At 47.6% G+C, this 26611-nt stretch overlaps 1 protein-coding gene across 1 annotated transcript; it reads right to left on the reverse strand.

The window, feature by feature from the left end:
- Positions 1-401: 401 nt before the first annotated feature.
- LOC144104705 (uncharacterized) lies at positions 402-19141 on the reverse strand. The gene is made up of 8 exons (XM_077637864.1): positions 18913-19141; positions 16834-16896; positions 15006-15035; positions 12601-12678; positions 10045-10359; positions 6492-6631; positions 3971-4258; positions 402-2364 (listed from the first exon to the last, which is right to left on the reverse strand). The coding sequence occupies exons 2-8, from the start codon at positions 16886-16888 to the stop codon at positions 799-801; spliced, it is 2472 nt and encodes an 823-aa protein (XP_077493990.1). The 5' UTR covers positions 16889-16896; positions 18913-19141; the 3' UTR covers positions 402-798.
- Positions 19142-26611: the final 7470 nt, after the last annotated feature.

Consider the following 26611-nt stretch of genomic DNA (forward strand, 5'->3'; position numbering starts at 1 on the left):
ACGTTCGCGAGAAAACGCTAATGGGAAAACGCGTAACCGAGAAGAGCAAAATCGCGTACGCGATCTTGCCGGTGTGGCGAACCTTTCTATGAGGATCTTGAGCACATGCAAGCTTCCGAAATAAAAGCCCATTAGACCGTCACTTCAGAATATTGCATGGTGACGTCCATTAGGATACTCAGACAATAGAGGTATAGCATAGCGGGATCCGTTATCCGCTTCCTCGGGGCACCACTGCGCAAGCGCTGATTGGTCCAGACGCGGCAGGCGCGCACGCAACTGACGGGAACGTGGCGCCATCTAGCGCCCCCGTGCCGTTCTGCGTGCGCGCAGTGGCGCTTCGCGTATCGCGCTATATTATAACTCTCATATCTCGATTATCTGGGGTACGGCGCATGGCGCCGGCCAAAAGCAGTTCACTTTAAGGGCCGCCTCAGTGGGTGGCTAACTCTGGATTAATTTCATCAATGGGGGTGGGGTTCTTTAATGGCGCCTTTGAATTTCGCATCGATCGAAATGCGACCACAGCAGACGAGATCAGACCCTGCGAGCTTTGCAACACATTGACCCAACAGAAAGCAAGCAAAACGGTGCCGTGAAAATCTGATATTGTGACGTCGTGAAAGGGCCAGGTTGATTAGCGAAAATCTTTGGAAATAGTGAATCACACAGGTAGGTTATTATTGGCGTAGGTTAACGCCACACCTCTAGAAGAATACAAAACCACGGTTTCAGCCTACGAATGCGGGCGAGTCCTTCCTGCGGCTGCTGTTCCGTTTCGATGGACGCAACTGAAGCCTAAAGCTGGCAGTGCCGTGGTGCCGCCATTTGATCCGTATCGCTGCAGCCGAACGTCCGGTGAAACGCCTCCATGGTGGATACCGCAAGCGTGCAAGCGGCAGAAGCAGTATCCTGGTCGAGAGAGTTGAAGTCCGCGCGCTTCTTTCCGCCAGCGCAGAGCGAAAGACATGCGCGCCGGAAGAATAGTTGCGGCGAAAAAAATGGCGCTTCACTTCTGGGAGCACCCATGACAACCAACGACCCGATATGAAGCACAAGTCTCAAGGCCAAGGCTGCCCCGACTGCCTCTTCGAACTCCGCATCGCCCAACAGCCCGTGGAAGGCGCCGGAATAATTGGCGTAGCAACTTTGAGCCGCTGCGTAGTAGCTGGCCGTATCGTTGGACCACGGGGAGGAGCTTCGCATCCCGATCAACAACGCCATCACCTTGCGGGCGATCTGGAAGCCCACCATCGCGAGGTTGGCGTAGCTGCCTGCGGAGATGTCCGCGAATGTGATCGGAGGCACGGCGAACATGTGCGGGAGGACGATGGTGTTTGTCGTCGAGTCCGCCAGCAGTTGCACCTCCACTGTCTCCGAGTAGTCCTCGTCCTCCGGTATCGCGGAGTCCTCATCCACGTCGTCTGGGACCTTAGTTCTTGTCAGCACGATCACCTTGTTAGAGATCCAGTCGTCGCCGCTCATCTGCAGACTCTGATGAAGCCGGCTGTTTTCCGTCTCCTCCTTGGACAGGCTGCCATTGCTGAAGATCGTTATGCGCATCTCTTCCGCTCTGGCCAGCGCGGGGAGCCGGTCTTTGATGTTCATCCACGTCGGGTGTTTGGCACCTTCGAACTCAATCTGCTTCTTCAAGGTCCAGAAGTACCCGTCGAATGACTCGGCTGTGGTCGGCAAGATGGAAAGCACCTCTGAAAGAGCTGGAAGCCAGAGGCGCTTGAATGTGGCCACGGTGTCCTGATGACACGTCTTCTGGACAAGCTCTGCATCGGGCTGCTTGGATTCGGACGTGAGCATGAAGTCGAGTTTAAGAAAATCGACTACGAGCAGTGCCAGAGGATACAGGGTTCTCACTAGTGGCGTCTTGTGTAGCAGGACGGACTTGAGGTAGTTGCATGTATCTTTGAAGTTTCTCGCGAGGACATTCGTGTCAGTGGGCAACTTTACTTTGTCCTGTGAATTCGTCCCTTTAATCCACTTGTCGGGCGGGAACTCGGGGCAGTCAGCTGCTGATGTCGGTGCCAGAGGGAGCCCCAACGCTTGTGTGTGGTTGGGTCCAGTACTGTCATCGAGAGCCTGGCACGGTGCGATGACGGAGTCATCGTTTCCGATGGCTTTAAGGACGGCGGCGAGGTAACTGTTGCCTTTGTTGTCTTTGCCCGGTTTTGGCAATCGTTGTTTGAAGGAACCCCATCTGTCTATTGCTAGGTGAGTCTTACTCTCTGTGGTTCCGGTAGTTATTCTGAAGAGAGCGTGTAACCGGTAGATAAAGGACAACTGAAGCAGTTTGGAAAATGTGTCGTCGGAGGACATGTTGAGCCATGACTGTAGGCTTGTGCCCGGCACCTGTGGAGAAACGTTTTGATTTCAATAGTCTGAGGGTAGATGGTTTGCAAGATGGTTTTACAGCGAAAGCTGTTATAACTTTCTATCGTCGAAGTCAACTGTGTAATCTACGCGTGAGCCGTAAGCCTCGAGAACTTTGTGAATTAATTTACCACAATTAATAAGATTTACGTTAACTAAATTTCCACCCGCAGGTGGCAAAGTGGCGAGGGAAATCTCTCCATGTTTACGGGAGAGAAAGAAAAGGGTAAGTGGGCGAAGAAAGAAAGAGAGAGGGCAGGAGGCGACGGTTGGCCAGATCAGATTTCTCTGACTCGCATAAGCAAGCTGAGGTTTTCTCATGGCTGACAATGCAGATAACACGGCCAAATGCAGGGCTATAAATGGCTAAACCAAAGCTATAACAGCTTTCGCTGAGCAATGAGCTAAGCAGGCAAGCATAGCTAAACAAACTTCTACTCAGCTTGAACTCACCAACACTGCTGACCCCTAAATTATCGTGCAGAGGAGGATAAAGGCAAAAAATAAAATCGCAGCTAAGCTTTCGCTTCAGCGACAGCTGTTATAGCTTTTGATTAGCCCTGCATTTGACCGTGGAATCCTCATCGTCAGCCTTCATACTAATGAGAATCAGCGATACCTGATCTAGACGCCGTCTTACGCCCTCTTTCTCGTCCCTCTCCCACCTTTTCCTTCAGCGTGGAGAAGGGAATTCCTGCCACCTACCGCGGTTGGTGGGTGGCAAATTGAATAGATTAGTTAAATTTAATCGAACTGGATCAACCTATATTCAATTAAGTTAATTACGTTGACTTGCCTAAGTAACTAAAGCCTTGCGGCTGGTGCTGTAGTTCCTACTGAGGAAATCGCGCTAACAGACGAAACGCGCTTCGTCTGTCTTTGTTCACGCCGTCCTGTACCACTTGGCGCGATTTCCTCAGTATGAAACACCAGCTAGCCCCCCCACCCCCCGTTCTTGCCTTGCTGTAGTTCCGCGGTCCATGTGGAGGGTAACAAAAAAGGTTAAACCTAAAGTGAAAACAACGCAGCGAGCCATGGAACGGAAAATGTTAGGTGTAATGGTAATTAAGGGACCGGAAGCAGGCAGAGTGGATGAGGAAACAAACGCGGGTTAATGACATCCTAGTCGAAATCAAGAGGAAGAAATGGGCTTGGGCAGAGCGTGTACGTAATGCGAAGGCAAGATAACCGCTGACCCTTATAAGGGTAATGGAGTGGATTCCAAGAGAAGGCAAGCGTTGCAGGGGGCGGCAGAAAGTTAGGTGGGCGGGTGAGATTAAGAAATTTGCTGGTATTTGTTGGCCGAAGCTGGCGCAGGACAGTGTCCACTGGAGAGACATGAGAAAGGCCTCGGTCCTGCAGTGGGCGTTGTCAGTCTGATGATGATGAGGATTCAGGGATATATGGCTAAGCCAAAGCTATAGCAGCTTTCGCTGTAAAGAGAGAGTAAGAAAATAGGTAATATACGGGGCTGGTTTCTTCAATGTTGGTCAGGCCATATATGGTGCCTCAGGCTACTCTTTGCCTCCTAAACAAAGTCTGCTTTGTAATTACCGCGTCTGTTCTACCACTGCCTCCCTCTCACCTCCAAGACCTTGTCGACGATTTCTCGGACGCTCCTTGAGACGCCCAGGTAGGCGATGCAGTTGCTGTAGTAGCGGGACACAACGTCTGCGGGTTCCGCCAGTGCCTTGCGCGCCATCATCTGCTGGTGCCTCCTGGCGGTGTAGTTGCGCATCGCGTCCGCCATGAAGGACGAGGCGGGCAGGTCAGACGCCGACGCATTCCAAAGCCAGCGGCCGCAAACGTGCCGATAGAAGTCGTGGCATGGCTTCACGCTCTTGTCTACGATGCTGTCCATGTAGCCCAGCACCTAGACACCGGGACGAAAAAAATTCACAGACGATCAGTGAGATTCATACGGCATATATGCGTTAGTGTTAGTTTCATACGGCATGCTGCATGATTTTTTTGACCGGCATCCTTCATCGCAGACAAGTACAACCACTTTGCGGGGACTGGAGGAGACCATCCTGCAGTCAACACACGTTGTGCCATTTTTAAGCGTCGGCGCGCGCTGACCTCACTTCCTCTTTACCCCTCGGCACCTCCGCTTTTCTCTACCGTGAAGACAACAGCTAACCGGCTGAGTGGAAGCTATAGTGCTAACGCGCTAAAAAATGTGACTCAGCAGCACTCCGCGAAATTGTATACTAGCGATGATTGGCCAGTGCCATGTATTAAAGAGTCCAGATTCTTGGAGATTTGTGATGGACGCAGGACACTCCACGTTGTGATGCCAATTACGCCGACTTCTGTGAAGCGGATGGGTTCGAATAAACTACAACGTTTTCAAGAACTCAACCAAGGGAACTGCGTCCCCACGCAGCTGTCATCATTGTGACTTTTACCAGGCGTTGTCCCCCCCCCCCGCTTTTTTTCAGAAACGTCGTCATAAAGCTGAAGCTCTGGACATCATAGAAAGCTAATTCTTTGAAAACCATAGGCATTATTACGACCACAAATAACTCGCAAACCATTCTGCCTTTTCCGCGGGTGTGCTAAGAAATGAAAGCAGCTATTAAACACATGGCCCATCCAAATCACCTTGAAAATATAAGTGCGTCCAGATGCAGTCCTATCTTGATGTCATTGATATTGGCGAAGAGAAGGTAACAGTTTTCTTTTACGGCTTGAAGGGCTGATGGTGACGCTAAGAACTATCTACAAGTAATTTTGTTCTAGCACGATGCTGAGCCTGACGAAGTGGCCACTGTGCTTATGAATAAGGTTTCCGAGACCGTTTTGTACTGTGCTACCGCTGCATTGGACGCACTGGCAAACTTAAACAAAACATTAAAAGCAGTTAGTAGGAACCGCACTGTCCCAGACTGTTGCTAACTGCGATTGAATGACTGGCATGATGTACCTTGAGGCACTGTGAAACGCTCGATATATGGTCTTGCAGACGTCGCCGAAGCGCGCAAGGACAGTTGAGATCACTGGCAAGAAAAGACACAGGCACGCGAAAAACTCGGGAAAACGCCGCCATCGAATTCCACCTTACATGGAGTTCGCATGTCGAGAAGTTAACAAAAAATCTCTCGTTGGTGACAGGTGCAATTGCTCGTTGCCGCGCGTTCCTTCCAGCTGAAATAAAGCTTGAAATATATAATGCACTTTTTGTGTCGCAAATAAGTTATTGCTCATTAGTCTGGTTGACAACTACTAAAACCAACTTAGAAAAAATTTACCTTCTTCAAACTAAAGCTATACGTCCATTGCCAATCTTGATTACCTAAGCCACACACGACAAGCTTTTGAAACATTCAGTGTGTTAAGAATTCAAAGTATGTATGAATTCCGTGTATTGCTTTCATTTAATCTGTCGTTATCCTTTAGGTCAATGATAAAAGGCACTGAGCTATTGAAACAAAACGACCACACAGTTAATACTCGCAACGGAGACACTTTGTTAGTTCCCTCGTTTCGCACTGACTATAAATTCCATGCATTACAGCACAATATTCCAATAATTTTAAATAGATATAAAGATAAAAATAACCCTACTAAGAAAGCATTACGTGAATTATTTCTTCAGAAATAATTCCTGACTTCTCATTTGCGCCCAAGTACAGTTGTTCCCTTGTATGTTTTGCAAATATGTTCTTCGCACTTCCGCATTTTCATTAACGACAATTTTGTGCTTTTTGGCTGTCCTGTTTTTGTGAAAACTGTAACCTGACTATGTATTCGCTTTTTTATTTTGTGTATGTAAATGGTTTTCAACTGAATCTGCTCCTTCTTTTTGTGTATGTAAAGATATTGAACTGAGTCTGCCCCTGTGCCTTTTAACGGCTGCCTGGGCCTCGTCAAGCTGTATACCTACAGCTTTTAGTCCAGGCAGTCAGCCAGAATTTTCTGGGAAATAAATTAAATTGAATTGAATTGAATCGAACCTATTCTTGTGCTTGCAGCCACGACTTCTGGGAGCGGACGTGATGGTCTAACAGGTGCTCCGGCTCGGCTAACTCCACGGTTCCAACTGCGCTACCCTTCGTGCAACATCATGGTGCTGGAGCGAAGCTGGTGACTTCACTGCTCACCTCACGGCACGCTGGCGTGACGCATTGCGTTTTCGGCATGGGCTTTGTCGTGATGAGCAAAATCACCAGGATGACAGCGCCGGCGCCTAAGACGCACACGGTCACCGCGGTCTCGGGACTTGGGAAGTGGGAGCAGTCGCCTGCGGGGTGGCGAAAGGTTGAGAAAAGAGAGAACACTTATGTGGGCCTTGTATACTTTCCTGTGAAAACGCAGCGTTCTAAGCTCAGGGCAAAGAATGACACAGAAAAAAAAAATTAGGAGCGATCAATTGAATTGATGCTGATGATGAATGCTTAGGACGCAAGAGCATCTGTGGCCAGGGTGCCATGGAACAAGCTGTTTTCGTCTATGTTCAAGGTGGGCTAAAAGAGCCATTTTCCAACCTGAGATAAGCCGAACACCAGGCCAGGGGAAAGCTTGTGCCCATTGTATCACCGGTTGGCACTCGGCGGCACTGGGTAGTTAAGCCCGCACCTCCCGCACGCGAGGCGGTAGGTAGGTAAACTTTAATAAAATCAAAAGAATGTTTAGAAGAACTTCGATTTGGGCTAGATGGATTTGGCGCTTGTCCTACGTCGTTCTCCTGCTGTGTGTGCGTTTTTCGGCGCTACTGTTTTCCTTCGTAGAGGAATGTTTCCAGAGGCTTGTGGGTGGGGTCCTCATTCCACGGCTCCACTGGCTTGAGCTGTCAGACTGACCTGTTTTATGGGGGTTCTTTGGTCCTCTATACAGTCGCTGGTCAGCATCGCATCTCACCGCTCAAAAGACGTGTACTGCGTCTGTAATTAAGTGGTTCGGTTTTGACCCGCATCCCCACGAAATGTGGAAGAGCGCTGGGTGGTCCTGGCACCATGGGCATGTGTCAGGGTATAGTGTTGGGTGCATGAGGTCAAGTTTTTGGAGATTAGGGAAAGTGTTCGTTTGTATCTGACGCCAGGAGATAGCGTCCCGGGAGTATAATTTTGTGTGAGGAGGAGGATATTTTCGGCGCTGTAGACGCTGGAACTCTAAGCGTTCGTTGTACGTGGAGGGAATAGGGATGAATTGGAATGCGCTGGGTGGTCCGGCTCGGCTGATTGTTGCTCGAGCGTGCGCCCTTTCATTTCCCTCCTGTCCGTCGTGACCAGGGGTCCACGTAATCTGGTCGGGTTTATTGGGGGTCAGGGTGCCCATGAGTCGAGCGACGTGTCTTGGGACGCGTCCTCGCAGCAAGCTTCGGCAGGCTTGCTGTGAACCCGTGATCACATGAGCGCTGCACCCTTGCGCGTCGCAGTGCCGTATGGCAAGTGCAACAGCGGCGCTTTCCGCCGCCGCTGCACAGTCGGCTATGACGGAGGCACCTGCCGCGATGGCTCAGTGGTTAGGGCGCTCGGCTACTGATCCGGAGTTCTTGGGTTCGAACCCGACCGCGGCGGCCGCGTTTTTATGGAGGCAAAACGCTAAGGCGCCCGTGTGCTGTGCGATGTTGCACGTTAAAGATCCCCGGGTGGTCGAAATTATTCCGGAGCCCTTCACTACGGCACCTCTTTCTTCTTTTCTTCTTTCACTCCCTCCTTTATCCCTTCCCTTACGGCGCGGTTCAGGTGCCAACGATATATGAGACAGATACTGCGCCATTTTCTTTCCCCAAAAGCCAATTATTATTATTATTATTATTATTATTATTATTATTATTATTATTATTATTATTATTATTATTATTATTATTATTATTATGACGCAGGCAGCGAGCGCCGGGGAGAATTCGGAATTTATCGCTACAACCGCTCCAGCTCAGGTGCTTCAGTATCGATGGCAGATGCCGGGGCTAGCAAAAATATTTTCCTTCCTTTTTATTATAATTTTTTAATAAAACCACTTACTACGCCACAACCACGCATGCGAGACTGATGCTCGAATCGCTAGGCCACCGCTGCGCTTAAATGGACTGGCGCGCAAGTAAATGCGACAGCACTTTTTTTCGCCCGACAATCTGTTCCAGGTATGATTTTATTCTGATTCCATTTCTATTCGTAATCACTTTTTTCATCCGTTTTTGTTGAGTCATTCTTAGACATGGTCATTTTAGTGCGAAATCACTATTTAACGTGGCCCCAACCAAGAAACTTGTGTGAAGCCTCGGAGTAACTCGGGTAAGCTCGGGTTAGTTCTGAGGAGCGTCGCGCAAGCTGCAGCCAATGGGAGGGTGACTTTGAGGGTGACCTTGGACAAACCTAGCATATAGCAACAGCCCACGGAGAAATTAACATTGCCGCGACTGGGTTTCGAGCCCGCGGCAGCCCGAACATATCAGCTTCGCTGGCCACTGCGCGAGAGCATTGTGCTATTGCGGCAGCCTATCACGCTTCGTCTCAAACTGCAACACACTCTCGCGCTGTGCATTGCACATCGTGGTCTTCATCAACTTCCATCTGCGGCGTGAACAGATCAGATCAGCTTAACCTCGATCAGGGTTTAATTAATCTGAGCCTGAAGAAAAATTGGGGAGGACACTTAAGCTTCACCTTAAGGGAGCACGAGCATTGTGGACACGCTGCATGCAACGGCGCTGTTTCGTCTATCGGTGATGTATTTAATACAGTGCAGGCTGAATGGAACCGCCCAACTCATTTTGCGGATATACGGCATCCTGTGCTGAGAGAGAATCTCGTCGCCGGATCGGTGTTCGGAAACGGCGGCGCCTTATTCGTCGCGGGTAAACGCCCGCGCATTCTTCACGTTATCTATCCAGCGTTGCAGTCTCGACACGTGGCTTAGGCCATCGTGGTAATCCCGAAGGTGACGTCAAATATCCGGCATGTGCGAATGGTTCTGAGAATGTGGCCTCGCTTTTACTGACGCTAAACGTATACATTCCACGCCACTGCCAGAAAAATGAGAGCAAAGCGTTCCGGCGATTTGCACCAAAAGACAAGAGCCCGAGCTGCCGATGTTCCGTAAGACCGGAAAAGGTGGCTGTCTCCTGTCAACGCGCAGAACCATGTGCCTCGTAGACTAGAGTTGTGTTCACATGTAAAATTACATTAATCCATTATCAATCAAAATATGTCCGCAGTTGTCCCTCGCAAGACTGTCGGTGACATTCCGGTGCCGATCATTCAATCGATCGATCGATCGATCGATCAATCAATCAATCAACCAATCAATCAATCAATCAACCAATCAATCAATCAATCAATCAATCAATCAATCAATCAATCAATCAGTTGATCAGTAAATCGCTAAATCAGTGAGTAAATTTATGAAAGAGTCATCAATCTATCAATAAATTGCTAAATCAGTCAGTCAATTAAATCAGTCAATCAATCAATAAGCGGTCTGTAAATCAGTCGAACAAGCTATCATATCACTAAACTGCTAAATCAGTCCGTCAATTAATTAATTAATTAGACAAATCAATTAGGCATCAGTAAGGTTGGTTTCGGCTTTATGGGGTTTAACGTCACACAGCCACTCACGCGTCAATCAATCAATCAATAAATCAATCAAGTGTCAGTCATTTCACCAATTTCAGTCATTTCTATCACGCGAGCAACCTCTGCTGTCACTCACAGAGATCGTCTTCTCCCTGCTTCCGCTGAGGGCGCTCTGGCTGCTCTTGCACCTCCTTGGCGTGTTGCTGAACCTGCCCTTGCTGCTGCGCCTGCTGCTGCTGATTCTGGTGTTGCTGAACCTGCCCTTGCTGCTGCGCCTGCTGCTGCTGACTCTGGTGTTGCTGATCCTGCTGCTGATGATCCTGCTGCTGTTCGTGTTTCTTTTTCGATTTCCTTGAGTGGGACTCGTCGTCGTGCCGCTGTTTCTGCTGACTCTTCTGCTGGTCGGTTTTCAGCTCCGACTCCCTCGGTTCCTCTCGAACCACGAGCGAGGCTGGAAGCGGACGGTCAGCACTGTAGCCGATAACATTAGTCCGCAAGTGAGAAGCCCTGCGGCAACATCTTGATTTTACACTCCAAGAAATAAGTCGCTACAAAACACACGAGACGACACAGGTGTCACACAGGCGTCCCGGAGATCTCGAATCGTGCGTTTTGTAGAGCCTTGTTTCTTGAAGTGTAACACGCATATCCATCTAGCCTAGCAACAAACGTTACTGAAACATCATGACTTCTTGTCTATAAAAAAATTGCAGGGGACACTTAAGCCCCGCCTGAAGGGCATCACACGATAGCTTTGTTGGGGCTAACGCCCATATATGCAGAATTTGGCATTTTTTTGGTTTACGTTCATAGATCCCTGGGAGTCCTCCTCTAATAAAAATGGTCTATAGACAGTCTATAGACTTCTTAAAGACTCTTTTGCCTTCCTATTGATATTTATTTTTGTCTGTTCATATTTTATGTGCGTTCCATAGACAAAAGTCTACTAAAAGTGTATGGCCATAAATCTAGTGATTGTCTATAGACTGTCCGTAGGATTTGCATTGCCTGTACACTGCTCTCTAAGGTTACTCTATAGACTTTATGGACAGAAGTCTATGGACAGTCTATATATAGACTATCTAAAGAAGCTTTTGTAAGGGTCATACCACTCCTGGCGCAGTGGTTAAGCGATGACACTGCGATGAGCGACCCAGGTTGTTCCTCCTGGGTAACTTTTCGCGACCAGTCATTAATTTAACTGCCCCCTGCCACGGTGTTGAGTTTGCTCACAATCCGATAGGTACGCTGTGATGACGCCACAAGGTCACGTGACCAAGTTTGCCCACCTAGGTTGCTTCTCCGGGGATTTTGCGCTCACAACGCCGGCGCCGGATTTTCTGCATAACGGAAGCGTTAGCGCAATCGCATTAAGAGAGACGGGCCTAAAAAACCCGAATCATGTGTTAGGCTTCCGCAGAATAAGAACTTGTGCTTCGCAAGTGAATGTCACGTGTTTCATGCGCGACTGTGCCGCCGGCGTCTGCCACCCTAGTGGCTTCGAAGCGGTTGCTCATGCCTTGTCTTAAACTTTAAGAATCAAAAGCTGTACACCATTGCTATATGCCATGTATTGTAGTACGACACTGCTAAAGACCAAAAAGCCATGAAAGGTGTGGATGAGATGATGCACGTCATTGCGAGAGTATGTCTAATTCTCACCCAAGACTTTCAGTGCCTCTCGCGGTCTTTACGGTTCCGTTAATGGCCCTCAGAATGGCAGACACCAAAGCAACCGGCCTAAATACTTTCGACCAAGACTGCGCAGCGTTTGCTTCTTGAAGTACATGTCGATGGTATGAGCAATCCGTTTCTAAAACACATCAGGTGCTTGAAATGGCACAGTAGTGCTGGGAATTTCACGCCAAATCCACTTCCGGGACAAATTTTTATCCCACAGAAACCTCATAACAAGGTCTGATACGCGTCCGGATCGAAATAATTGAATGAGTAGGATAAGCTTTTCAGACAGATCTTCGAGGTGGTACGTCTAGTAAAAGGCCGAAAATTAAACGAGTTCTTCTGAAGGCCTTTGACCTCAGATGTCTGTACACAACGGTGTTCACTTCGTGTGTCTTATTCTTATCTTCCTCATTCACGTATCGGCCAAGGGCGTTCATGTGAACAGGATAGAAGGCCGGGCTGGTCTGCTTAGGTATACATGAGTGATGTATACATGTATACATGTATCACGGTGTCGCTTCTCTTAACCTTTCACTCTCACTTCTACGAGTCATGAAAGATGGTGTCCTCTGATTAGAAGAAGCTGGGTAATCGAACCTTTGAATGATTTGAAAGACAAAGTGATCCTAGATTTAGGAGTGAAATGTAGAAGGCAACGGTTAAATGTTGGACATGGTTAAATGTATCCATTGTTTTCAAACAGGTGAAAAATACAAATGGCTTAAGTCGGGCGGTTCACTGTTAGGCATGGAGCATTGGACTCTATTGCCGTCCTATAGATATTTCTTTTTCTCTATTCATAGTCTAGAGACCGTCAATAGACAAAACTGTACTAAAAGTGTATGGCCATAAATCTCTAGCTGGTCTATAGACTGTCTGTAGGATTTGTATTGCCTATAGACTGTTCTCTATAGAAAGCTTATAGACATTATAGACTGAAGTCTATGGAGAGCCTATAGACTGTCTAAAGAGATTTTTTAAGGGTTCAAGATATCCGAGCTCCCTTTACCTGTGCCTGTGATTTCAACACCTTCCGGGCTCATCGTGGAAGAACCAGCCTGGTCTACCTGCGAGTCGTGGTGCTTTCCTGCAGAGTGAAACAGTCTCAGGATTCTCGCGGTCCTCCGAAATGAACGTGTCACGTGGTAGCGTGTGGTATAAAAAGATAACATCACAAAAAAATTCCGAGGACGATACTCTCTAATGTGAAATTTGAGCGCAGTTGCGTAGGTGTGTCAATTTTGCGATATAATGAGGTAAAGAATTTAAGAGATACGTCTATGTATGTACAGTTACAAAGCACTCCACTTTTCACACACACTCTTTCTTCTAGTTTGTTTATGGGGGTTTAACGTCCTAAAGCGACTCAGGCTATATGAGGGACGCCGTAATGAAGGGCTCCGGAAATTTCGACCACCTGGTGTTCTTTAACTTGCACTGATATCGCACAGTACACGGGCCTCTATCATTTCACCTCCACCGAAATTCGACCGCAATGGCCGGGATCCAACCCGTGTCTTTCGGGTCGGCAGCCGAACGCCATAACCACTGAGCCACTGCCGCGGGTTTTTTTCAAGTATCACTGCTCTGTGAAATCGGCGGCGAATAGCCTGTGCTCAGCAGCAGCGGCAGACGAAGCATTTCCACTGGTTGCGTCGCTCATTGTTCAGAAGGAGCGTATTTTGTATTGCATTACACCGGGCGTTACAAGGAAGACCTTAAGTAGTTTTTAAAAGTAGGATTTTTGAGATAAAAATATGTCTTTTGCGGCAAGGCGTTGCCAGACTTGGCGGACACCGGAAAACCGGCGAATCATTTTAACTAGTAAGCTGATTAAGTAATTTTCAACAAATTAACGTTTCAACTATTGGAGTTAGGCGCCTGGTTGCAATTAGAGATTTGTAGCCGGTCGTTAGAAACCGTCATATCAGTTTTTAGAACGCGATTGCCCTCGCTGCTGTGGCTCGACAAAATTTGGCTACTCGCGCCAAAATACATGCGCTTTCGAAAGCATGCAGGCGAAGTAACCCTTCCAGAGCACGTAACTAATCGAAAAAGCCAGATTTTTTCAACCCACAGCAGCAAGGGTAATCGCGTTTTCAAAATTCTAAGAACTGGTATGGCGGCTACTAACGACCAGCTACAGATATCTAATTTGCAACCAGGCGCCAAACCGTGATAGGTAAAAAAGTTAAGGATCAAAAATTAGTGAAACACCTTACTAGTTAATATGATTCGCCGGTTTTCTGGTGTGCGCCAACGCTGGCAATACCATTCCGTGAAAGCCATATTTTTGCCTCAAAAAACAAATTTTTGAAAATTAATTAGTCTTCCCTGTAACCCCCTGCATACGCAGCCGGTTTATGCTAGGAAGACAACGCTGTGGGAAAACTAACGGCACCGGCAAAAGATTCCGTAGATCCGTCATTCACCAAAGTATAGGGCTCTATAATAACCAAATCAAGGGATGGAGGGGAGCGAGCAGAGGAAGCGAACAAAGCCGGACGGCCGACACTCTCTCCGCGCATGGCGTCACTTCCGCTTCGCTCCCGGAAGCGCTTCCGGAAGCGACGACGGTGTTTCGGCGGTTGTTGTTGAACGAGCGTTATCGGCCGTTTTTACAGACAGAATCGCGAAAAAAAAAAAACTGAGACACATGATTTGCAAGGTCTCTTCTTCCCATAGAGTGCATTTTATGCAGCTTGAAAACCATTTCAGCATTACTTTAATCCGCTTAACACATAGCGAACTGCACTTCATTGCTCTTTGGTCTATGTATGCTTGCCGCGAAATTCTGCCATTTTCTAGCGTACAGTCACGAGTAAAAAAGATTAGCACTAGTGACATGCCACCGTAGCGGCATATAGCAACGCTGGGCGCAGCGGCTATGAACACACCGAGAATAAAAGTGCCAGGTGTGTTCGCAGAGCACCGCGCCGCGCCTGCCGCACAGTGCGCTTTTCGCCGCTACGGTGACGTCATTGTGCTAATATTTTTTACTCGCGACTGTACATCATTAGGCACAAAAGTGGCAAAAGGCCGCCACGGTGGCTCAGTGGTTCCGGTGCTCAGCTGCTGACTCGAAAGACGCGGGTTCGATCCCGGCTGCGGTGGGCAAATTTAGATGGGGGCGAAGTTCTAGAGGCCCGTGTACTGTGCGATGTGAGTGCGTGTTAAAGAACCCCAGGTGGTCGAAATTTCCGGAGCCCTTCACTACGGCGTCCCTCACGGCCTCAGTTGCTTGGGACGTCCTCTGTAAACCAAACCATAAACCAAACAAGTGGCAACAACGTTACCGTCCTCCTTAGAGCCAAAATAACTGACGGTACAATTGGAATACAGCAATCATTTTCGAGATTCGCTTATGTGTGGTTCCGCCTGTGTGCCATTCGCAAACCAAAGGGGTGTACTTACGTGAGCTCGATTTTGACTTGTGCCGCTTTCCTGTATGAGCAAAAAAAAATTTGTGGGGGGGGGGGGGGGGTGCATCAGGAGTAGTCATATGAGCCAGGAAGAGTGCGGCATTTCTTTTCTAAATGGAACATACGAGTGACAAAGCCCAGGCTCATATATATGCTGCATATATTTTCGCGGTGAACAATTTACGCAGTAATGAATTTCTCATCAAACTGAATTACGGTTTCTCAGGGACGTCCTCTATTCCGTGATAAACCATGCTAAGACTTTGATCGTTCCATAATAGGTCCTCCATGAAAAAGCTGCGCAGAAATCTCTTTTCATGTTGCATTGCTATGAACAGGACGTACCCAGATCGCTTACAAGCTTAATATGGATAGCTCGTTCGCATAAAAAAAGAAAGAAAGACGAAATTAAGTATAGGCTGTACGAATTTAGTCAGTGGTTATCGTAAAGCGATACAAGTGAATTTCAAATGCACAGGTTTGCATGCTTTTTGAAAAACCAAGCACTTCTGGCGTGGAGACCGGCGCAGTGGGTCGGTCTCGCCACCAGAAGTGCTTGGTCAGGTGGTGATCCCCCCCCCTCCCCCCCCCCCCCCCCCCCCCGCGCAGAATGGCACGGGTCGAAAGTTGGAGGAGGGGGAGATTGTCTCTTAGTATCGCATACGACGATAAATTTGGGGAGGAAATGCTGCTTCGTGAAATAATGTTTTTGGACTTGCAAGTACATAAATTATAGTTATGAAGAAAAAACAACAACTTACTTTTGCTACCGTCCACTGCAAGAGTTGATCAAGAATCAATTTAGACCACTAGTATCGCTCACCCATTCGTTATATGAAATGGTATTAGATGGGAATTTCAGCTTTTGCTCAGTATGCAGGTTGTTTCACCTAAGGCTCCACATAATTTTTAAACATAGGATTTTTGAGTTTGAAGAGCGCTTTTCTCGGCATAGCACTGTAACCGGTGTAGTACATAAGAATACTGCTAAGATGTGCTAACCAGCAGGCTGGTCAACTAATATTGATTAGTTATGTTTCTAAATATTACTGTCGGTATGCTTAATTATTCAGAGACGTGTAGCCCGCCGTAAGTAATATCCATATCTGGTTTTAGAATTTCGAAAGCGAGGTTACCCTCGGCGATGTGGCCCAACAAATTTTGGCTATTTGACAAGTTACGAGCACTGGAGAGGTCGCTCTGCTTGCAAGCTTCTCGAAAGCACATGTGTTATGGCGTGATGTAGCCAGAATTTGTTCCAGAAGTGTTGCTTGTTGGGCGAGTTGGTGATCCATAATAATAGAGCAGCGCGTAAAAAGACAGGGCAAAAGGAGGAACACAGAACGACATGAGCGCTATGTGTCGTCCTGTGTTCCTCCTTTTGTCCTGTCTTTTTACGCGCTGCTCTGTTAATATTTCAGAATTTGTTCCATAGCTCGATTCGATAGCTATCAAATCGAGAGAGCGCCGTCGGCTCAACAAACCCTGGTGTGGAGAGTCACGTGGCGAGTCACGCGGCATGACGTCAGAGCCAAGCCTCCGCTCCTCCTCCTTTGGAGGTCAAATTTCGGAGGCACATGACCTTCAGCTTTGTGCGGGAGAAGTAGAGCTATCGCTCTAAAACTTAGGGGGAATAAACATGCTGGGCAGCGATAAATAGACGAGGGCGAAGATAATGAGTGGCAGCAGTGCTTTGCTCCTCTAATGGTCGCTCTGTTTTCGGGGTTCGGTAGACGTGCAGGTGATGGTTTCTTTTTTTTTCGAGACCAAAAGCCAGCACGGTGTTTCGAGACGCGTGAGATAGGATGCAAGGTACGCACCGGCAGATGTATTACGGCTGTGCTCCGTCTCGTCTCGCTTTTCACTGGTCTCCATACTCGGGCCTGCAAAGACAGGTGCGCTTGTTGGATGCAGACTACTCGAACAGTCACAGGCGCGCTTAATATCGTGTGCGCCCGCCGTTCAAAACTAGCAGGCTTTGTCACAGATATACATGCCACTCGGTTTGCCGCTGTTACATGTATACTGGAATTATTGCAGCATGAATGGGACTCTCAAGTTCATGAGGGATGAGCAGGTATCTGCCCTATCCATCGAAACGTCTGTAATTCCCGTGTTGAGAAAAAGGTGTACGTGAATGAACTCCACAAAACCGAAAATTATTCCGCAGCCCTCCACTATGCCCTTAAAAAATATTCTTTAGACAGTGTAAATATTCTCCATAGACGTTTGTCAGGAAAGTGTATAGACTTTCTGTAGGCAAATCCTATAGATTAGTGTATTGACAATACAAATCCTACACACAGTGGTATAAACAACCTATACATTGTGACCGTATACTTTTAGTAGACTTATCTATAGACTCTCTAAGACTGTGGATTGACAAAAGGAAATAGCGATATGATATAATAACTGTCTAAAAGTCTCAAGAACATATTTATAAGGGTGGTGCCTCTTTCTCTCTTCCGTCGTTCACTCCTTCCTTCATCCCTTCACTCAATGCGCGGGTTGAGGTGTCTGTAAGAGATTAACATAGGTTACTGCACATCAAAATAAACAAACCACAAAATCCAGCCGTAAAAGTAGATGTAGTGGCCTGTATGTTCGCAACTGCTTCCCATTAATTTGTCGCGCTCCTTATAACAGTTTAACAACGGGGGAAGGCATAAATAACCAGCTTGTCCTTAACGTGGGCATGTTAAGGACGATGCGGTACCATCCTTTCCACACACCGTTATCTGACCACTGCTCTCATTGGTTTGTACATTATCGTAGTACAGATTGCTACTAACCGCAACCAACTAGTCTCTAAATTACACGTTCTTGCAGTGAAGACCACACCGTACATCCATAGCGATCGTAGGTAATACAATCACAAATCAGTAAGCACAATTGAAGTGTGAATATTACGGAGTGTGTCAGGCGATTATAACCAAACAAATGTGCAAGCGGTGGCACATCATATTGTTAGCTCGAATGGCCACAGCAATGGACACAAAATATTTTGATTAAAACCACCAGTTTTTTTTTTACGTTCTACGGAACCTGAAAAAGATCAGAAGTCAACACTCACTCCTTTCGGTTTCAGCTGAGAGAGAATTCCGTTCATATGATTTTACGCCACCTTTGGAGCAGGTTAACAGAAAAGATGAAACTTGCGCACCACTGAGTGAAAGTGCACGCCTTTAAGAAGAGAAAATTGCGCTCAACATTCTTTTCTGAGGTGAAGCTATTCTATAGGGATTGTGCAGCGACGTCTAAGTGGCCGCCATTCTGGCGTACTTGTAGCACAGTTAGAGGCCGCACGCATGTCTCATTGGGTTATTGACACGTTCTCCAGCCTGCGCTGGCGAAGCTACACGCTGTACATTAAAATGGCGATCGTGACGTCACGTGAAATCAGGCAAGAGACCGTGTGCAAGCAAAGGATAAGAAAATAGCACACCGAACGGCGACCAAACCCACGACCTTAATCCCGGCTCCCAGTGGGATACTCTTACACTATACGCCAGAAGACATCCCTTAACTTTGGAGGTCACTCATGATTGTGTATGCGTGCGTAAATATTTGCTAGAGTGCTCACACCACTTCAGATCGTCGAGGTGGCCCATGCAAAAGCGTATACTGTCAAACCGGACGTTCGACGCGACGCGCCATCTAGTAGGTAGTATCGGAACTGCTACAAAGTGGCGGCAATGCTTTCCGCTGATGCTAACGGCGCTAAGCCTTTTCAACTCCGACGGCCAGGCGAGCCCTGCCAAAGCGACGCCTGTCACAGCGCGTGTTGTTGCGACTCAAGCCTGTACATCCTTCCGTATTTCCCTTCTAAAGGGACCATCTGACCTATAATGACGTCAGAGGCTCACAGGGCTCGTCGCAGAAGAGAGATGATAGCTTACTTGCTCTTTTGTTTCACAACTTCTGCTTCTTTCCGGCTTGCTGTTCTTGTCAGTCGACAACCGGGGCTTAGGCGAGGCTTCCGGAGTGCTTCCGCTGTGAGGCGACGACAGCTGTGCAATCTTTCCAGGCGTAATTACTGCACGCCGGAAGGCTGGTGTCGGGGTATAGCTCGCTCCCGCTAACGGTGTCACGCGAAGCTCGCGCTGCGTTGATGGTGATACGACGAAGACGAAGGTGATGATGGTGATGATTACGATAACGAAACCATTTGTAGAGCATCAGGAAGATTCCTCTGCTAGAATGAGAATTCACTGCTTTTTCATTTACGTTATTTTTCATCATTTTTATTCCATATTCGACTCTCGGACACAAAATTATCCAATTACTCCACTCCTTGCCCGTGAGTGCGTTTGTATCAGCAAAGTACCCTGGCCGATCCCCCGCTGTGGGTATGTGCCATTAAGCCTGAGGTAGTTGCCATCATCATCATCCTCATCATCATCTTAATCTTCATTTCTAGAGCGGACGACAGCAGGCGTTGAATCCATATCGGCTGTTTAAAGGAGGTATAATAATGTGGAGCAGTGATCGCAGTGCAGAGCGGATGACAACGAAAAAAGAGGATTATTATTAATAATAATTATTAAAACTTGCTGGACGGTTAACGCTCCGTAACGTGAGATTCAGCGACACCTGTTGAGGTATTTTCGTTATTCGATATATTGAAATGCAAAGGATTTGAGAGAAATATTGCATATGTAGAGAGAGGCCGCTGTTCTTAAATTTCAGACTTAGTCGCGCTTCAAAGTAGCGCTTCTGTCCTTGATTGTCACGAAGGAAGCATTGTGATTCAGCATGCATTACTAATCAGCATACGTTAATGACTTGGACATTGCACTGAATCTTTCTGTGTTATGCACAATTTATGTATTTTTATTCAGATATCTTTTCGCTGTATCCTTTTATTGATACGTATCAGCAGTTTCCCTGAGTCATTATTGATATTGTATTTTGTTATCTGACAGCGCTTCAGTATCGTAAATATACATTGAACATTTTCTTTCTTCGTTCATTTCTTACTGCAATTTTCTTTCCTTTACAAATTACTGATCTTGCTGTAAAACACTATCGAAATATTGTCTGACTTTTTGTATGTGTTTCTGCTCTGCCTCTAAAAATTCCGCCTTGGAATTGGCAACATTTCTAAATAAATAAATAAATAAATTTGAGATGACGTTTTCGACGTGCTCGACCATACCCTGATACTCGAAGACAACGCCTATGAGTTTCGGGAGATTGTCGCAGCCCTGTGAGGAGTTACCGGGGAGAGGATGTACGCTGTAACTCTTGACGTCATACAGTTTGGACCACCCAGCGTGGCTCGATGGCGTGTGGCAGTGACGTCAGTGTAACCCTGCTCCTTTTTGTTCTATACTGCTACTGCGGGTGGTTACCGTGCTCACTGCATCCGATTATTCCGACACCGTGCAAAAATATTCCGACACCGTGCAAAAATAACTGCGTAGTTTTCCAAAACACAGACGAGCTTAGTTTTCAATATTATCAGAAATAATAGAAGAATACATCATACAAACATATTTGAATAAAACTGTAGATCTTGTGGGAAGCCTGCTAGATTCCCGCCGTGGCGTCTGCGCGGCATCCCGCGTCGCACTCTTTCCCTTTCTCCCGCCTCGGGCGGTGGAGAGACGGCTGGTGGCTAATCGCTGTCATTCGGCCGCAGCTCCGCCCCCGGCTTCCCAAGGGCCTTTGCCATTGGTGACTTTTAGCGGGAATTCGGGACCCGTTTGGGGTGGTCGCGCGACCTTCCGAGAGGGGCCCAGAGAGAGAGAGACCCCCCTCCGAGACAGCGCAAGGTGCGTACGTTGCTGTTCATCCGGGCCGGCCTCTGCCGTTCGGACCAGTTGATACTCGAGCTCGCCAGCGTGGGTCCTCGATCCGCCGCGGCTCGAGCCTGTCCAGGGGTCCAACCACCTCTGACAGGCGCACCTTGCGTTGACTGCCCACTCTCTCTCGCAAACGGCCCAACGGCCGACACGAGAGAGATCACAGCACTGCCGCGGGGACAATCTCCTGCAGCGGCGTGCTAGCGGCGCGCATTTCTCTTGTTGCCCCGAGCGCGCACCGGAGCCTTGCTCTGAGCGCGCCCCGGGACGGGGTGACTGTTGAGTGTGTGTGTGTACCGCTGGAGGACGGCGTCAATAAACGTCTCCTTTGTGAACTTGGAGGCCTGTTTCTTGCAGCGAGCCGCTCTCCTCTCTTCAGAGGTTGAACGCCGCCGCAGCGGTGCCCCAGGGTGCGTGTGGTGACGGCTGATCGGGGCCCTTGGCTCGCGCGAAGCTCGAACCCCGCGGTGGGTAGTGGCCTGTGCCTACTGAGAAACCCACAATGTTTAGATTGGGTTTGATGGGGTTTTAGTGACCCAAAGCGACTCATGCTACGAGGGACGCCGTAGTGGAGGGCTCCGGAAATTTCGACCTCCTGGGGTTCTTTAACGTGCACTGACATCGCACAGTACGTGGGCCTCTGGAATTTTGCCTCCATCGAAAAGGGGAATTATCAAAGTCTAATGCTGCGTATTTCCATCGGATCGGTCCATCGATCACCCGTCCATTTTTTTTTTGCGAGAATGGCCGTTTTAATGCTAACAAATTAAAAAAAATTAGCTGCGGATTGACTACTGCTGAACCTAGTTAAACAGCGGGAGCTGTGCTGCATCGGGCAAGTATACGCGGCTTGACGTCTGTAACGTTGAGCGCGTCCCGCCCACTAGATAGGTAGCGCTCCCACCCTGCCAGGTGGCAGTCGAATTAATGGTTCATCGCGAGAGGTTGGTCACCCAATGAACGCTGCGGCCTATTCTACAGCCCTCTACCGGTGAATCGACTGGTTCAAGGTCAAGTGGTGCGACACCATGGTGGACTACATATATGGTTAGGCCTATAGCCACACTTGACATCTGGCTCACTTGAAGGTCAACCGGCAATGCATGGCGAAATCGGCTTTACCTAGCGTAGTGAAGCTTTCGCTTCAAAAGGCGATCAAAGAAACGCCATAGACCTTCACGCCTGGCTCTTTGTGCTTCATCGAAAGACTCATTTAGTGTGCAAGAATAACCGAGAAACACTTACTTAGAGTGGAAGACCTCACCTGAACGGCGAGGCACTCACCGTCAACTTTCAACTTTCTATTTCAATGCAAGGGCCTTCATCATGCGTAATGTAAATAGTTTGTTCTCATGCCTGCACTTAGTAACACTTGATATCTCTTGCATGGGTACCAACTAGCTTTTAGCTAGGGATCCGGATGCTGTTTCAAATATGCGTTGCATAAATGATCCGAAATAATCTTCAATTCAATTCAATTCAATCGAGAGTAGCACCTCACCAGAACAAAGTGGCTGCAAGAACGGCGACCACAGTAAGGGCACCGACAAGCAAAAGCATCGCAGTATAGCAGTCCGACGAATGCGTTTGTGGCAACAAGGTGTGCGGTCGAGTTTAAGAGCACAACCTGCAGTGTGGCTGCGTGGCAGCGTCGCAGCGTTGCAGCTGCGGCTAAACGGTGCAGGTTGAAAAGAGCAGGAAAGTGGGAAAGGCTTGTTCTGTGGCCGGTTGCCTATACGCTCACCGTTTTCACCTAATTTTTTCTTTTTTGTAGAGTACGGGACTGGAATAGGATCAAGGACGTGCAAGTTCAGTTACGTGAAGGTTACTGACCCACTTGGCGCTGGTAAGTTTGCAAGCACACGCACACTCAAGGCTGGAGGGCAATGAACATGGAGTCCTAATGCAGCTGCAGGACTCGTCTGTGAGGCTTGTACATACCTTGATGTGGCTGGCTTATCTCTCAAACGGCGGAAATACCACTACTTGCTTTCCCGCAGTGCGCCGCAGCTTGAACGCTATACAAAGGTGTGTATACGCATGTCTACGAACGTGCGCTTTACTTATCTGCAGGCAACGCACATTCTATAGCTTAGTCTCACCTGTAAATAGCTGTGATGAGCTTGCATTTCAAGGAGCGCGTAGCAACATAAGCATTCAACCCCATAGTATATCTTGAGCCATGCAAAGCAAGACCAAGAAATCGGGACAAACGCATCTACACACACCGTTGAAAGGGTCTGAAAGTGCATGGTTCTCTGAGCGATTAGCACATGCCGTTTATACCTTAGCCGTCAAAATGCTGCGACGCAACACTCACAAAGCCTGTATTTTATTACTCCCCCCATATATATATATATATATATATATATATATATATATATATATATATATATATATATATATATATATATATATATATATATTAATAAAGCCAACAGTCACCGAAACCAAGGTGCATAGGGAAATGTTTTTTTTTTATTTTTTTTATTTCTAATGGCAATCAATTGGTCTAAAGAAAATTTCTTATAAACTATATATATATATATATATATATATATATATATATATATATATATATATATATATATATATATATATATATATATATATATATATATATATATATATATATATATATATATCTGGTGCTTCAGAGCCGATGACAGGCTGATATCGCCCTTACCAGTTTTCTAAACACACACAAGAAAAGGCTTTATGCTATCCAACTTTTTAATTATTGTTCGAAAAGTGTGCCACATACCATTTGATGGGAGGTGCAGTACGTCTGGACAAATAGGTAAGGTTTCGATTTTGTGTTGGTGAAAACAATACGGTTTTTAAGCACGAGGGGAGAATTTAAGCATATAAACCAATTGCCCTCTGTGGTCTTGTATACCAGATCAAGCTACGCACGGTAGGAGCACGAACGGTAAAGATACGACCGCGAAATGGGTTTCTGTTTCACGTTCTGCCCATTTTACCGCGAGGCGGCGGAAAATCATTCGGGCTGCAAACAACTGTGTGCACGCATGTGTCAGTGTCGTCCGTTGTGTCACCGGTGGTGTCTGCGTGTTCTTTCGTGGATTAAGTTCTCAAAGGAATCCAACTTAATCGTCCACTCACGGTAAGTCTACACGATTATGCTCTATTAATTCGGTCCCATAAACTGCTCTAAGCAGAGCTGCGTGTGCAGAGCAGATTATCTGCGCCCCGAAAAACTTCCTATCCTCGTTTGTAAGCTGCGGGACGAGCAGCGGAAACCATCGGACCCTCGATTAATGCCGCTCATGTCGGTTCCGCTCTGTTCTTTCTAACGCTCGGAAAAACAGTCGGTGCGTAACCCGTGATAAGCCGCTCGTCGCGAGCTGTACACTGGCTTTGTCACGTTGGAAGTTAGATGCACAGCCAGAAATATTGCTCAGCCCGTGAATGACGGCCGAAATGGAAGTTAGTTGGTGCCGTGTGAGCGCGATTTACTTGGTGCCTCCGGAAACGCTCACTCACGTTCTGAAGCGGGTTACGTTCATTTTTTTTTCTTCATCTATGTTATCGCCTATCTGGACCATGGGGAACTTGCGCTGAAGTTTGCGGTGCCGATTGCAGCGCCATAACACACTGCCTAGCGAGAAGAGCAAGCAGTTTTGGGTAGTACTCTTAGTACTTTTCCGCGCCACCTTCAGGCGCTTATTGGCGTGAGCCTCGGCGCTCTTTCGAAGGCGCACGTGCCGTGCGTCAGGTATCTGGGCTACGCCGAGAGAAGCTGGGCAATGAATGCTGTCAGCCAAACGCGGGTATCTAATCGCGCAGAATGTGTTCTCGCGCTTGCAGCGGCCCAAGCGGCTGACAAAAGCCGTTTTGAGTCACCGAATGGAACAATTGCAGTGCCACCTTGGCAGCGCAGGTTCCCCATCGGGTGGTGTTCATTGAGTGGTGTGCATTGCTTGTTACTACGTGTACACGCTCGCTTGGTGCGCGTCGTGGACAGCGACGTTTAACCAAAGGTTATTTGCAGTGCTATAGACTTGAGCACGGGACGTTCGTCAAAGTTGTAGTCTAGCGGCGCTGGAGAAATATGCTAATAGTGTGATGGCTGAATAAGAGTCGTTGCCGGCGCGAATGACAAGCCTGTAGAAACACCGCGAAAAACCTACGAGCTTTATCCCGTCTGCCATTACGTTTCACACGTACGGATTCGTCGATGCCTGTTATCTGATCCTCAGGTCGCTGCCGCTGGATTGTGCGCTCTTTATTTTAAAATCTGAGTAAAGGTCGCCTCGACAAGAGATGGCTTGCATTTCGTTCCGAGAGGCTCGTTAATGAACCCCACTACCGCCTGAGTGCTTACGGCGCTCGGCTGCTGGCCCGAAAGACGCGGGTTCGATCCCAGCCGCAGCGGTCGAATTTCGATGGAGGCAAAATTCTAGAGGCCCGTGTAGTGTGCTATGTTAGTGCACTTTAATGAACCCCAGGTGGTAGAAATTATCCAGAGCCCTTAACTACGGCGTCTCTCATAGCCTTAGTCGCTTTGGGACGCTAAACCCACATAAACCAAACCAGAATTTGTTCGAGACGCAGAGTATGCGTTTCTGATCTGACTGGCATACGTTACGCAAGCGCCAATGTAACTCGGCGCTTAGTTGCGCAGACGAATGCAATCAGCTCGCGCTGGGTTATGGCTGCGCCTGTGGTCGAAGACTTTGTTTCATTGAAATAGTTGTTACTTGGAGCGCGTTCGTTGCTTTCGTTGGTATTTCTAGCAAGCTTAGGTTAGGGTACCTGCATGCATGCAAGAACCACCTCTTTACTGCGCTGTTCGGGCTGCACTTGAAGAAAAACTAAATGAATTTGAGACGGTATTTCATCGTGACAGTAATGCGTATCCTGTCTCTAGGCCAAACCTGTTCTTGAAACTTCTCAGCTGCAGGCACTATGCGCTTTCGAGCTGTTTGAGTGGCTCTGGATGATGCGTGTGGTGGCATGGCAGAGGTGCAACCCGCTTGTTTCAATGAGCGCGCGCTGGTGTATGACAATGTCGTTCCCTGTTTGCGTTTCAAATTATGGTCGCAGAAGTGTGGTGAACTGGTTCGCGTGACTTGTGCACATTTCAGTATGGTTGTAATGCGTATCACGATTCACAATTACTGGACATGTTTAAGAGGGGAACGAATGGTCGAGCGTGGAAGAGGCGCGTTCTTATCGAGCTCTGCTAAATTTCTCCCTACGACCGCGACTTGCCATCCTCGAAACGGACACTCTTGATGCTGTAGGTAGCGTTAGAGGGTTCTCGCACAGATTCCGCCCTCACCGTTCGACCGCGTTCCTAGATGGCGCTCGCGGTAATAAAGCAGCTGTAAAGATAAGCTTTACATGGAAATTCGAGTAACTGTACACCACCGTGTAGTGAAAAAAAATGCAAATAACTTGGCCATTTCCAGCGTGAATACTTTGGATTTAGATATTTTTAATTTGAAACTCTAGATTTGACCCATGTTAGTTCCAAACACTGTATTTCAGCAGTCATTTGTTATTTGAATTAGTATTTGCTTGGGGGTTTTCTAGCCGTTACGGGCGGCTTTTAATATAATTGTTATTTGAAAAGAAAAATGTCGGTGTTCTTCGCATTACAGTACAACTGCACTCAGTTTCTGTTCCTGGATCTGGATTATTCTTAAAAAAAAGCAACTATGCGCTATAAGAGGTCATACAGCGAAGTCTGGGCGGGTTTGAGAAAAATGCTGCGAAGACCAGCTTGACATGTCCCGAAACCCGTTCATGGCAGTAGCAGGGC

This window comes from Amblyomma americanum, chromosome 9, assembly GCF_052857255.1.
Source record: "Amblyomma americanum isolate KBUSLIRL-KWMA chromosome 9, ASM5285725v1, whole genome shotgun sequence".
Taxonomy (NCBI): domain Eukaryota; kingdom Metazoa; phylum Arthropoda; class Arachnida; order Ixodida; family Ixodidae; genus Amblyomma; species Amblyomma americanum.

Bases quoted from the DNA above. Each gene is read 5' to 3' on its own strand.
- LOC144104705 (XM_077637864.1), bottom strand. From the start codon at position 16,888: ATGGAGACCAGTGAAAAGCGAGACGAGACGGAGCACAGCCGTAATACA. The intron at 15,036-16,833 runs GTGCGTACCTTG...TTGCTCATACAG, and splicing joins CAGCCGTAATACATCTGCCG to GAAAGCGGCACAAGTCAAAA. The intron at 6,632-10,044 runs GTGAGTGACAGC...GCCACCCCGCAG, and splicing joins GCAGGGAGAAGACGATCTCT to GCGACTGCTCCCACTTCCCA.